Here is a 16,540-nt window from a genome sequence, read left to right as displayed (position 1 = left end):
CCTTACTTTTATTCATCTGTTTTTCCCTCTTTCCCCAAATTATCTGCTAAATCTCTCGGAACAATATCTCTCCCAAGGATTTTTTGGAAATAAGCAATAAGGTCGGTAATTTCCCTTCTCCATCCAGGGTTAACGTAAGGGTGAGGCTGTTTGTTAAAAGCAGATTTTAACACGGCTTAACACAACCCCAACACTGCTGGGGGTTCAGTTAGTTAGGCCTTCTCATGAACATTGAGAAAGTGTGGCATTTGGGCTAAATCCATGGGTCAGGAAATAATTTCAAGCTACCTTCAGCTGCTGCAGAATTCATTAAGTGAGTTTAAGCAAGTTATTGTAATATTGATTGCAGACTCCTCCAACTCCCTGCAGTCCCTTGTGCTTGAAATAAAAGTAATCCATTAGGATAATTTAAAATTCACGTGGAATAGCCTGGCAGAGGTTACAAGTTCTTATTTCTATGCCCTCGCACAGCGAATGTTTGAAGAGCTTCCTTTTTTCTTCTTCTTCTTCTTCTTCACCGGACTTGCAGGGGATTCAGTTCCTCATAGAGAATGACCTTTTGAAGAATACCTGTGAGGACATTGCCCAGTTCCTCTACAAGGGGGAAGGACTCAACAAGACTGCCATTGGCGACTACCTGGGTGAAAGGTAATCAACCTCTTAGAGAATGGAATGCATGTTAATCTTCACACACTGTTCCTCTTAACATTAGAGAAAGGACCAAACTCAGCAGTAGAGTATGGGTAGTTCTTGGGTTACAACCATTTGTTTAGTGACTGTTTGAAGTTACAACAACACTTTAAAAAGTGACTTATATGAGTATTTTTCACACTTACATGCAACCATTGCCGCATCTCCATGGTCATGTGATCCAAATTCAGACACCTGGCAACTGGCTCAAAATTATGCAGTTACAGGATCCCCTGTTCCTCTTTTGTGACTTTCTGACAAGGAAAGACAGATTCACTTTCAAACCCTGTTATTAACTTAACTGAAGTGAAATTTTGGGCTCAGTTGTAGTTGTAAGTTGAGGACTACCTGTGTATAGGCTGTACTCAGAAAGGAGGAAATGGGAAGATCCTTCTGATTCAGGGACCATCAGAGTAGCAACTCTAAGCTATATGGATTCAGCATATAATTATTAAGCAGGAGGAGCAAACACAGACCTTAACTACAGTCAAGCTCTGTCACCTGTATATGATGTGATCTATAACAAGTAATAAATTGCTCGGTCCAGAATTTCAATGTATTCTGTTTCCTTCCCTCAGAGATGACTTCAATATCCAAGTATTACATTCTTTTGTGGAGCTGCATGAGTTTACAGATCTCAACCTCGTACAGGCACTGCGGTGAGTGACAGAGGAAGGGATTATATTATTTAGACAGATGCACGTCTAGGTAGATTGTGTTTTCTTTCCCGTGGTTTTGGATTAACTAGATTAACTAGCCTCTTCCATGACTTTAGACAGCTAGTTTGGTGTAGTGGTTAAAGGCACCAGGCTAGAGGCTAGGAGACCATGAGTTCTAGATCTTCCTTAGGCACAGGGCCAGCTATGTGATTTGTAGCCTGTCAACCTCTCAATGTTGGGAAGCTCCCAGCCAGGCAGGACGGAGGGGTCTGGTGCAGAACTAGCCTTGGGTCCTTGCATAGCTGCCAGAGGCATAAGCCTGACTCATCACCCTCAATTTCATGGAACCTTATCTGGTTATTCCCAAGAGAAGGCAAGTAGTCTGGAGAGATTCTTGTGTTACAGGTGGAACACCATAAAGTTGCTGACTTGGACCCTTCACTAATGGATCTGTTGTTTACTCCTGACACTCCTAATCCTAAAACTGAGGGAATGGCAAACCACATCACAATGACTGAAAAACTGACTCAAAGCCGCGGGCACACACACACACACACACACACACACACACAACACACATCAGAATCCATGATTATACAGCATCTTGATTGGGGTTGTGGGAGTTACTGAGGGTCTGGTAGCACTTGAAAGTCCAGATCTGCTCTGTTCTTGATGTGGCCTATGGGTAGAGGTGTGTTAAAGTTTTGCATCCTATTTCAGCCTCAAAACAGGTTTTTCTGATCTTACCAGAAGTATGCCGATGCTTTGTTGACAATTCTGAAGCATTCCTGCCTTGAATCAGCCTTATTTTTCACAACACTTTCTTTGTCAAGCTAGCCTCAATTAGATATGCTGGGTTTGTAGGAATTCCCAGCTGGTTGCTTATGTAGGCAAGAAATTTCTAAGAGTTGTATTCCCAACAGTTGTATTTGCCAGGAGAAAGATGCACAGAATGTTATTTGTGCTACATCTTTCCTCACAACTATATAGCACACAAATGGACATGGACTTAATTTTCATTGCCCTCACAGACAATTCCTTTGGAGCTTTCGGTTGCCAGGTGAAGCGCAAAAAATTGACCGGATGATGGAAGCATTTGCACAACGGTACTGTCAATGCAACCCTGGCGTGTTCCAGTCAACGGGTAAGTGAACAACTACTTCCAGAAGTTGTGGGTGCTCCAACACGAGCTTTTTAAGATGAGATTGGACAACTATTTGTCTGAAATGGTATAGTGCAGTGATGATGAACCTTTTTGTTGTGTTGTGCCGAAAGCGTGCACGTGCACGTGCCGGCACCCACAATGCAATGTCTCTTCCCCCCCCCCCACGCATGCACATTAAACACCCCGCCCCGCCCACTTACCTGCACTGTGCATGTGTGCGCCTCCCCGCTGATTTTTGGCCCATTTGAGGCCATTTTCGCCCTCCCGGAGGCTTGAGGGAAGCCTCTGCAGCCTCGGAAGGCCGAAAAACGGGCCTTCCAGAGGATGTCTGGAGCCTGGGGGAGGCCATTTTCGCCCTCCCAGAGGCGCATGGGAAGCCTCTGGAGCCTTGGGAGGCTGAAAACGAGCCCGTTTCAGCACTTCCGGTATTTGCGGAAGGTCCATTTTTTGGCCTCCTGAGGCTGCAGAGGTTTCCCTCGATCCTCCGGGAGGGCGAAAACAGCCTCAAACGGGCCAAAAATCTGCTGGGAGGCGCACGCATGCACCGTGCTGAAAACGCTCATTGATGAAAGTGGAAAAAATTCAACACTGAAATGAATGAAGATGGAAGCAAAGAACTAAAAATGTTCTCATTCCTTATTTTTGTTCTAGCTGGATTGGGAGAACAATGTTCCCCCCCTCCCTCTGTTTTTTAAAGTAGTGATAATACTTGTGAATGATCCTGGAATTCCAGAATTTGAAACATAGAGCTCAGTTATGCTTCTTAGTTTGCTATTGATGTTTTTGCTTACATGCTATTGTATAACAAAGGATCACAGAGTAATTTATAACAACTCAGCAATGGAGTTACGTTGTGGTCAGATGGACAGCAAATTTAATAAACAGATTCAAAAATTAAGCATGAAATTATAATTTATGACGTAGTAGACAAAATTTAAAAAAACCTTGATGTCAAGCAAAAACAGATCTTAGCTGACTTATTTAAAAGGTGGTGGGCACCCCCCCCCCCCCCAGTCTTCATTGACACCAGAAGAACCATAAAGATGGTACTCATGCATATTTCTGGGAAAGCTATTTCTTAAGCAGCCCTCTCCCTTACTAGCTACTTATTTATTCTATAGGCACACATAGCCTTTGAAGAAATGAGTAAGTCTTACATGAGAGCCAGTTTGGTCTAATGGTGAAAGCACCAGATTAGATCCCAGGACATTTTTCTAGCCCCACCTTAGCCATGAAAGCCAGATGAGTATTTGGGCCAGTCAACATTCTCTCTCAACCCAACCCACTTCACAGGGTGGTTGTGGAGAAAATTGGAGGAGGAAGGAACATTATACATGTTTACCACCTTGAGTTACTTATAAAAACATTGAATGCAGGATATAAACAAATAAATACGGTAGCAGTATTTCGGATAATTGGCTTAGAGTTTCAAAAGGTTTTAAAGGTCAAGTTGGGCTCCAGAAGTAGGCCTCAACTTGGAACCATTCCTTTAATGTCCATTGGAACTTGCAACAGCACTGAAAAAAATGAGTTACAAGCAGTCCCATTTACCACCATTGCAGCATCCCCATGGTCATGTGATCAAAACCAGGGCGCTTGGCAACGGGCTGCAGTAACCTGGGGTCACATGATTGTCATTTGCAATCTTCCCAGCCGGTTTCTGACAAGCAAAACCAATGGGGAAAGATTTGCTTAACGATAATGTAATGCAGTAATTCGCTTACCCATGACAAGAAAGGTTGTAAAATTGGGTGTGACTCACTTAACAACTGACTTGCTTAGCAATGGAAATTCTAGCCCCCAATTGTGGTCATAGGCTGAAGTCTATCTGTAGGCTCTAATTTGGATTTGATCTTGTGCTTTGATAGTGTATAATCCAAACTATGTTCCCAAATTGGCTTGAACCCCCCTGTTCCCTTTTCTTTCTGTCCCAGATACTTGTTACGTACTTTCCTTTGCCATAATCATGCTGAATACCAGTTTGCATAATCCCAACGTGAAGGACAAGCCCACTGTGGAGCGCTTCATCGCTATGAACCGTGGTATCAATGATGGCGGGGACCTACCTGAGGAATTACTCAGGGTGAGTTTTGTGGGAAGAGAACAGACTGGAATTCTGTGACTAGGCCATAATGGAGAACTCGGTGGGTGTGGTGAATCGCTGGAACAGAGGCCTACTGTCTGTCTATCTGCCTGGCAGGCTCACCAAGAACCAAGGAATAGGTTAGGGTTGAGCCTACCTTGGTCTTCCCAGTATCTCCTGCTCAAATACTGAGCTTCCAAAACACGTTCATGGTTCTTGGGAAGTAGAAACTGCACCTGTACAATATTGAAAAGGGGGTGCAGGACCTTTCCGTGGAATTAGTGATCCACCGCATGTTTCTCCTCCCTCACACTAGAATCTCTATGAGAGCATAAAAAATGAGCCCTTCAAAATCCCCGAGGATGATGGCAATGACTTGACGCACACCTTCTTTAATCCGGACCGTGAAGGCTGGCTTCTGAAGCTTGGTGAGTGTGTGTCTGCACGAGGCAAGGCCTGACCAACAAGGAACAGGGCTGCTGATGGTGTGGCATGGGCTGCAGGGAGCATGGAGCTCAGCAGGAGTCTCTTTGCATGGGGCTCGGTGGCCACAGTCCAGCACAAAAGACCAGCTGTACGACCTTGAAAGCTTCTCGTTTATCTTTTCTTGAACAGCGTACCCAGTGAGGGAGGGTCTTGGTTGCAGTGCTCAGTAATTCCCTACGGCCCTCTTAAGTTGGGCTTGGCCAGCCAATTTTTACCTAAATTGGGCAAAGGAAGGTACTTAGGAAGAAAAAAGGCAGGTTAGTTAGGTCCCAGGAATCGCAGGTGAATCTAGGTCCAAAATGCGCACCCACAGCCGCCTACAGAGAAGCTGAAGACTTATCTATGGTCCCTTGCTTCTCACTGTCATTTTTCAGACTAGTCTGTGGCATCACTTCACGCATAGCAGCTCCTGCGCTCACTGACAGTGTTAATAGGTCAACTAGGATGCATTCACCAGCTCTCTCTTTGTGCAGCTCTTGGCTCCCTCTTCGTGTTTACTCAAAGCTGTCCCCCCCAGCCCCCAGTTGCCAGGATTTGGCTCGAAAAGTCATCCGGGCTTGTTTGAGGAACGGGTGTTTGCCTAGTTTTTTCCCCCTCTCTCTTGTAGGAATATTAAATCACCTGAAATCTGAAAAATCAAAGCTGAAATTGGAAATCTCTTAAACAGTCAATTGCTGAATCTGAACTGAATTAAGTTAATGAAATTATTCTACATACGTAACTTTTCATACTTTGCTTTGAGCCAGAGAGAAGACATATATCAGCTTTGATGTCCAAAATAAGAACTGATTCTAAGTCCCCACTTTTTTCTATCCCTCTTCTTCTGTTTCTTTCAATCAAGGCATGCAAAAAATGACCAGGGATCACAATATCTTGTTTTATGACAGAACTAATGTAGGTTTGCTAATGGTATTATGGAACCTGGATCTTTCCTCACATAGTCTTGAGAATAGGCTGATAAGTGTTTCAGTAATATAGTTGTACAACAGTAATACAGTTGTGTACTACTACAAGCGCACATAACCACATTTCCCCATATGAACATAATATAAGATTAATACATATTATAATTACAGTTCCCCGTGATAAGGTTTCTCTTAGCTCGGTAGCAAACTGACCAGACTTTCCATTCTCTGTGATGGGAATAGGAAAGCTATGGCGCTTTAGGAGTTAGGTTCAAATTTTCTTTTCCCCTAACTAACCTTGACAGCCATGGGATGATGGAGCTGTAGTCTATCTGTATCACGTCTGCTCAATGAGTAATAGGCATTGCATTTAAATAGTTTACCTAGTTGAAAATCTGATGGCTTTCAATTACACAGCAAACACCAGAAAATTGAAATATCTTCCATTTTCAGTTTTACAATTCCTAAAAAAATTATTGAAAAATATTTCACTGCACTTTGAGTAGCTGCACAAAAGGAACTTAAGTACCTTCTGAGCAAAATTATTTAGCTCGCATGGCAAATTCAAGAATAGCTGCAGTATTTGGGCAGAATTATTAAGCTGCATATGCAGTAGAACTAGAATTTCTTATGGCTCAGTGTAAAAATTGAAGACTGCTTGGTTGACTACATGCTGGACCCAGTTCTGAAGAGATTATTCACATTGAAGAGATTAAGCAAGTAGAGGTAACTGAGAAACAGCACAACTTTTGTGTGAGATGGGTGCAGAGGTGGTATTCAGCAGGTTCTGACCAGTGCTGGAGAACCGGTAGCAGATATTTTGAGTAGTTCGGAGAACCGGCAAATACCACCTCTGACAGGAGATTTTACAGTATCCTTCCCCTGCCACACCCACCAAGACACGCCCACAGAACCGGTAGTAAAAAATTTGAATCCCACCACTGGTGGCTATATAAATTTGATGAATCCATAAAATTATAGCCAAATTGACTATGAGAATAAGACAATGCCTGTTATTAGTGTTGTTGTTTGTCGGCCTCCCCTTAGATATAGAAGTGGCCATGGTTTAGGGTAGATTCTTGCCATCTAGCAAGAGACGTTGATTGAAACAAAAGAAATGAGGATTTAGAAGTGAAATGCAAATTCCAACATTTAATATTCCATTTCAGGAAACAACCTCCAAATTTACTTTAGTTCTAAAGACAGAATGTTTTGTTACTTGCATTTCAACTTCTGTGGCAACTGTTTTAAAAATGTGTCTCAAATTGTGATGATATTAATGCCAAGAGCCCCAACATTGTACTTGAAACCCAATTCTGCAGTGCCTCCTGGTGTGGATATTTCCTCTGTTAACTTTTCTCAGGGTTAACAAAAGAGAGTGGAATAAATGTTCCCGATATAAATGTTTTTCTGAGTGGAGTGAACATCGCAGCCTGAAGACTTGCCCAAATAGCAGGGTCCCATGTTCAATAGACAACCACAATGGGGATGATGCCTGTCATCATATGCCAAATCTTTTTAGAACTGTCATGATGATGATGACATTTTAAAAAAAGGAGAACTGCAGCATTGTGCAACTCAGGAAAATGTGGCAAAGAGCACAGCAAAGAAGGGGAAACTGAGGCGTACACTGTAGAGACAGAGAAGTGGGAGGAGGTTTCTGTTATTCACTGTGAGGGAGACACAAGGCTTCTTTGCTGTGTTCCAGAGGGGCGGGGGTTGAAGGAGGTAGTGTTAACATGAGAACCAAGGTGGGACCATTGGCCTTGACTGTGTGGGACATAACCCTGGTTTTCTCCACATATGGCTGTTCTTTGGCTGAACCCTTTGGCCCTTGATGATGCATGCTGCCCTTCCCATCCCACTCCTAGAGGTCTCCTGGCTCCAGGCCATTTTAACACCCCCACCACTGCCTTGGTACTAAAATCACTAACTCCTCAGTCAACTGTTTGTGTGGCAAACACATTCATGATATGGCCAATGGCAAGAATTAATCAGGAGAGGTGAAACTTTCTGTCAAATATCCCAGCGGCTGCTGCATTAAAGGCCTTGGCATGCTGGTAGCCCCAGAAATGTATCAGCCCCCCCCTCCCTTTTTTGTATTAAGGTAGGAGATATGTTGACTCCCTTTAAGGAGAGCTCTTCCTCCCTCCTTTCCCCTTTTGCTCAAAAATGTTTAGCTTGGGCAGTGCCCACGGCTGACTGCAACTGAAATGTGCACGAAGGGCAAATTTTAGTCCTTTGTTTTTTAATTTTCTTTTTCCCTCATTTGTATGTTTCCATGATTTTGGCTCTGCCTTTCCCTGCCCCCAAACTTCAGGAGGTACGTACCCCCATATCTCCTTGCTAGCTTTGCTGGGGCCGAGGCCGTGCTACAGTGCTTGCTTGTTTTTCTGTTCTCTTTTATTTTTTACTTGCTGCTGATGTTATTCGTATTGCTATTGTTGCCACCATTGCTAATTGGCTGCACAGTCCCTGGGGAACTGGGGTGGGGAGACGTGGGGTGGTGAGGGGCAGAGGTGGGGAGAGGGAGTGCTTGTGTTCTGCTGGGCACCAAAAGGAGAGAGAAGAGTGACTTTCCCAAACCATGAATCAGGTAGCTATCCTCTTCATCTTGCTTTTCTAAAACCCACATTGACTTTGTTGGATGTCTTCTGTGAGAGTATGGCAGGTTATAAAGTCCTGAAGTACTTCCTGTTGTCAGAACTAGGCCTGGATGTGGGTTTGGGCTTCAGGAGGGGTAGGAGCTAGGAAGGGCATGATGGGGCTCAGGTAAAAACAACCACCTTATTCCTCCCCTGGAATAGGATGCTTGCCCTTGCTTGAGGAAGCCCCATATCCCTTTGGAAGTATTCAGGGTTAAAGCTGGATGACAGAGAATATAGATATATCCATAATATTTTCAGTAATACTAAGTAATTTTAAAAGCTTCTCTCTTTTTCCCCACCTTGCTCTTAGTATTACTGAAAATTTTCCCTATGGTGCTTACAAGCTGAAAAAAATAATAATTAAAAATAAAGTGTGACTTCCAACCCCAAAATGTTGTTTGACCTGTTCTGGGATAGATATTACAGAAAAAAAAAAACATTTCTCATTAAGTTTGAAGGATGCTGGGAGTTGTATTTCAGCTACACTTTGTATACCACAGATTAATACATTATGTATTTCACACAATTGTTTATACCACTCCAGTCTTAGGTAATGGGCAGTTCACAGAAATGTAGCTGCTTCAAGAGACTTTTCCCAGATGCTATAGTAAAGTCTTGATGATTACAGTGCCATCACGAACCTTCATCAGATTTACATCATACAGCTGATCATTGTAAGATGAATCACAAATCTCTTTTCAATTTATTTCCCAATGTCCTACCATTTCCATGTGGCAGATCTTTTTCATATGTTGCTTTTTAGTTCACAGTTAGGGCAAATACACACACAAAAAAACCTTTAATCATCATATTCTTCATCCAAGGCCCTGATCCTCAATTGTTGGTCTTAGTTTTAATATCATCATGGACAATTCACTTCTCTTCCTGTTTAATGAAAGCCTTAGTTTAAAGGTGGCTGGCCTGTTGTTCCTTAGAAACAATCTCACCACATTCTTTTCTGGTGGGCTCTTTTGGAAGTTGTCTTCTGCTGACACAGGTTGTTTGTCCTCTTAGCTGAGTTTTGTCTACAGTGAAAGGAAATGGGCAAAACACTCCTGCCAAATACTGGTGAGGATACAGCTGGAGAATTGCTGGAGGTTTTTTTTTTTCTTTGTCTTTATTTAATACTGTATATTGACTTGTGACAAAGTCAGTCATTCCATGATCAGAGGGACTCACAACAGTTGAAGCTTTCCAGGTTCCTTGGGGACTGTAGCAGGCATTATCTGGAGCAATTGGCTTCTTCCACCCACCATTGTCCCTTTATTTCTGTTTTTGTTTTTATGTTGCTTGAATGAAGTCTTGTTGTTTGTCTGTGCCTATACGTGGTGGTAAGAATCTCCCTGAGTGGGTATTTATATTTTTGCTCCTGGTAATCTCTGGTTAGCTCAACTCTGCTATTCTGGATTTGCCAGATTAGCCACTGCTGATTGAGCTGATTTTGCCTCTTCACTTCTCAACTTTGCTCTGCCTCCTGGAACCACAGTAGCCCCCCTGCATAAACTGACTAGACCAGCCCAAGGAGGCTGTGCAAACTTCTGTCCTTTAAGGAGTGAAGGCAGGCAGTTGTGGATGGAAGTTACCTTGGTGGTCTCTCTGGGAAGTAACTGTTCAGAATAGTACCTGCTTGTACTAATTCCTTCAGAGTTTCTGAATCTCTGATAAAACCTGAGGTCAGGTTTTTTTTTTTAATGTTTGCCACAGTTTGCCAAAAGTAACATGCTTCCCTGAATCTGAATCTTCCTATTGACATTGACTTGACTTTCAGGAAAAAGCCATTGGCTAATTGTGGGCACAGTTTAGTTGGGGAAAAAGGGGGATGTTGGAACCAGAAAGAACCAGTGCTTGAGCCCAAAAGAACTATGAAATAAATTGACAGGATTTATGTCTTTTCCACTGAGCTTCTGTTTTGGAGTGTTCCTTGGTAAAGGATAAATGTCTGAAACACACAGGTTGTTTAGCAACTGGTAAAGCCAGGTTGTTTTACCTGTGAGGAACTTAGTACTAGGAAAGGAGATCTCTATATACATATCCCTAATAGGTGTTAATTTGAGCCAACCCCCTTGTAGACATATCCCCTGTCTATTGGGGAAAATCTCATTTGAAAATAACCTGTTTACATGGGATAATGTTTGTTCATCTGGTACCCTTTGAGTGATTTGGACTGCTATCTTAGGCTGGGAAAATGGGAATCATAGATCTGAGATAGTAATCTAAGACACCTGGAACGCATGGAGTTGAAAGAAGCTAAGACCAAATTCCAACATCAGACCCTTTAGCTTGCTTCCTTTTTCCTGCATGGGGCACAAGTAATGTTTCACAAGGCAAGTGGGGTGGGAATAGCTATTCCTGTCACCTATTTTGATCAAGGACTTTTCCCTTCCCTATTGTATCTTAAAATACAATAGTGTCTCATGGTCAGGTAGGGCTGAGAGCATCAAGATCAAAAAGGCTGTTTCCTGGCTGCCAAATTATCATGGAGTGTAAATAATTCCCTCTTCTTTTCTCCTGTAATAAAAAGGGTTGTTTATGAAGTAAGAGGTGAGAGGGTGGTGTAGATTGGGCTTCCTAGAACTTAGGTAGAACCCTCACGAGCACTTTCATCTGAGGATCTGGCTAAAGCATAGACTTTACTCATAGTCAGTCTATCTTAGGAGAAATCTGTTGCCTCTTCTCCATCCTTATGCAGAGCAGATGCAGGCTTGTTCGGTAGCGTATAGTAGGGTTGATCAATGGAACCTTTTCCACTTCCCCAAGCTGTTGTGCTCAGCTGGAAGCCACCTGCTGCTCTGGTGTGGGGCTGGCTCTGCTTGCGCTCTTGACAACCGTGTGCTCGGCTACTGTGTGTTGTGCTCATAGGCTGTGGCTCTGCCTTTGCCTTTAGCTGCTTTTGTGTCCAGAGCCAGCTTTTTGGCCTGGGCACGCATTGTCAAGTTTGCTTCTCCCTTGTGCAGGTGGCCGAGTGAAGACGTGGAAGCGACGCTGGTTCATCTTGACAGACAACTGCCTTTACTACTTTGAGTACACCACGGTGAGTGTTTCCGGTTGTTAACATTTGTGCAGATGCTCCCAGTACAACCCAAGTGTTACTCTAAATGGTGGACCTCGGTGTGAAGTCTTATTTTAACATAAGATGGGAGTATTTAGCATAAACTCATATTCTGAAATCTTCACTATTGGAATGGGTGGGGGGAGCACAAATACCACACCAAAAACCAGAAAAGATTGTACCTCAATATATTTGTTGTCCTTTTTCATGCCATTTTCTCCTTACTTTATTATGATATATGGCCCAGGGGTCTTCAAACTTGACAGCTTTAAGACTTGTGGACTTCAACTCCCAGAATTCCTCCTCCAGTCATGTTAGCTCAGGAATTCTGGGAGTTGAAGTCCACAAGTCTTATACTTGCCAAGTTTGAAGACCCTTGATATATGCCTTTGGCCTCCTCACTGAAAGTTTTGTCTTTAAAGCATCTGCCTGGATATATTTGTCTAAGAGAGGAGGTTTTTTTTCCCACTTAGCTTTGTGGTGAATGAATATTTGTAACATGTGTTACAACCGAGAAGATAATTTATGGATTCAAATCTGGCCATCTTGTAGGACAAGGAACCGAGGGGCATTATTCCATTGGAAAATCTAAGCATCCGTGAAGTGGAAGATTCTAAGAAGCCGGTGAGTAATAGTAAACCTGGAGACGGTTGTGAAATAGGGTGAGGTCGCCTTTTTGCAGTCTTTCGTTCCTTTTTGTTTTTTCACTATGGTTATTAAAACTTGAAAGCATAGTTTCTTGTGGGAAGCAAAAAAAGAAAATTCTACTATATGCACCAAGGTGGAAGATCATTATTAAAAAAAACAAAAAGACTCTCCCAGAAAACTCACCCAAGGCCTTATTTGTTGCCGTTCTGCATGCTCTAAAAGAAAATGAGAGAGAATTCAAAAAAGTGGTAGTAACCCTGAAATATGAGTTATTAAGAATGCTTACCCACATTGTAGAACTGGTTCTGTTTCTATTACTCAGTGAGAGAAGGAAAATTATTCATGACACCCTCAAAGCATTGAGCTCAGGGAAATCCTACAGAGGAAAAAAAAATAGTTGTCTGAGAATTGGCCCACAACATTTTCAAGCCCTACCTTGGCTGCCTTTGATCTAATTTACAATAGATCTTGATCAGATGATTTCTTAAGGTGATAGTTTCTTTTTATAATATTTTATTTTAGTGCACAAACCATTTACGAAGGCTGTCCATACTTCAGAAATGATTTGTAAGAGGTGTTTTAAATCATAAGGGAACAGTACTTCTTTAAATTATTTTAATAGCTTAACACTGTTTCTAAAAAGGGGTCCCTCTCAGAGGGAGATTGGGTGGTTCAAAAATGTGAATAAATAAATAAAGGGAGCAGTACTTCTTTAATACAGTTGTACCTTTTCCAGGTGTGCATAGTAGCCTGAAAAAACTATTTAGTTGCCTTAAAGAGGTGATCCACTCATGTTCCCAAGCACTCCAGATGACAACTCTGATATGCGCTATCCTGAAACGGTTGCCCAATGAAGATTAACTTTGTAGTATCTGAGTTAGTATGTAGGTACCACGTTAGCATTTCTCTAAATTGCTATAACCTGACTTTGGCTTAATAAAAGAAGAGATGAAGACACTTCTTGACGATGCCTACCAGTTTTCTTTTGTTCAGACCTCCAATGGAGGAACAATCAATTTGGGAAGCCTTTTAACTATAGTTTCCTGTTTCAACTGAATTTGGAAATTAATACGACCAGTTTTGGAATAAGCCACTTAGTGATTGATTCAAGATTAATATTGATGCTTTAATTGGTAATCATAATTTATCATTTTGGATGACATTGGAAACTGTGTTGAATTAGTATCTTCCTACTTCAGTTAACAGAGAGGTGGTTTATAGAACTGATATTTGCTGCAGAAAACTTGTGACTTTTCTGTCAACTGAATTCTGTGGGTTGACACTTCTGACTTTGTCTTTTTGACGTGTTTTTCTTGCAGAACTGCTTTGAGCTGTATATCCCTGACAACAAGGACCAGGTCATCAAAGCATGCAAGACTGAGGCAGATGGACGTGTGGTTGAAGGAAACCACACCGTGTACCGCATCTCGGCACCCACTACGGAAGAGAAGGACGAGTGGATCAAATGCATCAAGTGAGATGGAAGAAGGGAAGAAGGGCCAGGGTTTGACGCAATGTGGGAATTTGCCAGAACTTTGTGCATAATTCAATTTTTTGATAGGGAAGCAGAAAGAGGAAGTATAAATCTCTTGCCAAAGAAGAACTTGAAACTGGAGAGAGAGAAGAGCAGCATTAGATTTTTGCTAATCTTTGTAAATAGGCTTGTAGGGATATAGGTAGTCCTTGACTTATGGCTGTTTGCTTAATGGCATTTTGAATTAAGGACAGCCCCCCCCAAAAAAAAAAAAAAGGTTGATTATGGCTTAAATTAACACTTATGGCCATTACCCTACCCCTGAATTCACATGATCTCAGTTTGGGCAACCGACTCACATTTATGACTGGTTGCAGCATCCTGCAGCCAGGGGTCCTTGGTGCTGTCTGAGCTTGGTTGTTTTCTTGCAGATGTTTCATTACCCAAAACAACAGCAACAGCACTGATGATGCTACTAGCTTGGGTAACGAAATGTCTGCAAGAAAACAAACAAGTTCAAAATGTACCCGGGAGCTACAAATTTTCTCCTTAACAGTATCCCCCAGTCTCTTGATTATGATTTGCAAGCTTAAGTAGGATTCACACTTACGACCATGTGACTTGGCTTACCTACTGCATTAAAAACGGTCGCAAAATCGGATCCTGTCTTGCAATGATTTACAAGTGCAATGCTCTATGATGGAAATTCAAGCCCCAATTGTGATTGTCATTCGAGGACTACCTGTAATGCTCCGATTAAGAGGAAAAGAGGTGGGACAATCCCTAACCAAATCATAATAAAACGTTTTGCCTTTTTTGTAACCTAAAAAAGTGATCCAGGGACCTCCTGGTTAGGTGGGAGAACAGCCGGGGAAGGAAGGCTTTCCCTTAAAGAGTCAGGAAAGAAGCTGAAGCCATTCCGAGCCCCTGCTACTTATAAGTCCTGCTGGGAAGCCTCCTAATTAATTTTTTTTCCCCTGCCCCATTTTTCTCTCTTCAGAGCTGCAATCAGCCGGGACCCCTTCTACGAGATGCTTGCTGCACGCAAGAAGAAGGTTTCCTCCACCAAGCGGCATTAGTCCCCTCAGCTAACTCTGCGGTGGTGACCTTGGCAGGGGATGCCTCTCCATCTCCGGAGGCTGGGGGAACGAGAGGCTGCCCTAGATCGCCTGCTCTCTGTTGCTGCCTTTAGGAGACCAGCTTCAGCTTTTGCTATTCTTTTCCTGTTTGGGAGCAGGAAGAAGAAGGGGAGGGGCCACTAAGTGGGTGGCAGCCACCAACTCACTAACTTCTTTCTTAGGAAGAATGCCAGCTTCTTATCTTGGCAACCTGAATCCCACCTGCATCTTCTGCAGTCCAGAAGAGAGAAAGTGGTTGGAGTCTTTGGGGCTATCCTAGTTGATTTGTTCATTGTGTGAGCTAATGGAGAGGTAGAGCGCATCACACAGTATGCACCCCTAAGGGGATGTAACTCTTATTTTAAGTTGCAGTTGCTACTCTCTAAAGCCCAAGCACCAGGAGTGGACCATGGACCTTTAAAGGTATACATGGATCTAGAGAGCAGACATGTTAGCTTTGAAGCCTAGAGATTCCAGAGACACCTCCTGTTGCCTTTATTTTTTTTATTTGTTAGTCGAGCAAGATTGGTGGCTTCCGTTCCCAAAGCGATTCAGCCATGTGGTCTGTTAGGCATCATTAGCTGGGATCCTCTTTCACCTTTTTTAATAATTAACCCTAAGGAGTATGGAGCAATCAAAGATGTCTGCTCCAACGCCTGGATTAGGGGCCTAGGGCAAGGCTGCCAACCTCCAGGATTTCCACTGCCCTCGTTCTAGAGGGCGCCTACTGTAGGTGGCTCTTGTTATTGCTGGGAGCCAGTTCACAGGCTTGCAGAAGTGGGGCAGGCAGATTGTGTGATTAGTGTTGATGCTTTGCAGGAAGATTTGTTTTTTTTGCCAACAATTTGTGGGGAGTGCCCCACTCAACTGCTGGCTGGGAAATCTCCACCCTCTGTTTTATTTAGCGTTGGGATAATGGCTCAGAATAGCGGAGTTTCAGGAAGAAGGGAATGGGGGAGGGAAACTTCTGATAATAAGGAAGGGTAAAGCACACACACACACACACACACACACACACACACACACACACACACACACGGAGTGTTGTCTTTCTGACCAGTCCTGTTGCAGTTCTTTTTTGGCAGGGATGGGGCCCAGGTGAGTTCATCTGAGGTTGCCCTGGGCCAGTGGAAGCGGTAGCCCTTGACCCTGAGTGAAGCACAAGTAAGCAGTTGGAGATTAGGGATTTGGAGCGGGGTGGCTTTGCCAGCTAATGTTTGCAACTAGGTTTGTAGGGGTGGGGAGGAGAGCCACAAAGAAGACTGCCTTCCTTTGCAAAGTTTTGGGGGAACTCTGGATATACCTCCCTCAGTTCTCTCCAAGCCTCTAAACCCATCTCTCTATCAGTCTATTTATCCGAGATGTAGATACTCTCTGTACAGATTTCTTTCTCCTTGAAATTATTTTGTATTTGTTTTAAAAGATTGTTTTTATGAAACACGACAGGATTCCTGCCTATTGCTGTAGCACAAGGGGAAAATGGGGAGAGTGAAAGCTATTACAGTTACAGTTTTTGGTTTTGAATCTGTTTTTCAGGGCTGGTTTGGAACTTTCATTTCCCACAACTTTGTGATTTAGCACAGAGCACCTGCAGCAAATAAACATTGAACTCGCA

At 42.9% G+C, this 16,540-nt stretch overlaps 1 protein-coding gene across 3 annotated transcripts in view; it reads left to right on the top strand.

Annotated features, from left to right (window-relative positions):
* CYTH1 (cytohesin 1) overlaps positions 1-16,540 on the top strand; it is a 64,519-nt gene extending 47,979 nt beyond the window's left edge. For 2 of the 3 annotated variants that reach the window (XM_026667291.2, XM_087955935.1), the window contains 9 exons: positions 530-648; positions 1,269-1,349; positions 2,381-2,493; positions 4,449-4,597; positions 4,914-5,025; positions 11,591-11,667; positions 12,238-12,309; positions 13,653-13,807; positions 14,808-16,540. In XM_026667291.2, coding sequence (XP_026523076.1) covers positions 530-648; positions 1,269-1,349; positions 2,381-2,493; positions 4,449-4,597; positions 4,914-5,025; positions 11,591-11,667; positions 12,238-12,309; positions 13,653-13,807; positions 14,808-14,886 — 957 coding nt within the window. In that variant the 3' untranslated portion in view covers positions 14,887-16,540. Of the gene's footprint in view, positions 1-529; positions 649-1,268; positions 1,350-2,380; positions 2,494-4,448; positions 4,598-4,913; positions 5,027-11,588; positions 11,668-12,237; positions 12,310-13,652; positions 13,808-14,807 lie in introns of all 3 variants that reach the window. The other variant, XM_087955936.1, reaches the window with a different exon arrangement.

The sequence above is a fragment of the Notechis scutatus genome, chromosome 2, assembly GCF_049901735.1.
Source record: "Notechis scutatus isolate UNSWTSFEM ecotype Mainland chromosome 2, rNotScu1.2, whole genome shotgun sequence".
Lineage (NCBI taxonomy): Eukaryota > Metazoa > Chordata > Lepidosauria > Squamata > Elapidae > Notechis > Notechis scutatus.
This window is presented reverse-complemented; position numbering and strand designations above follow the sequence as displayed.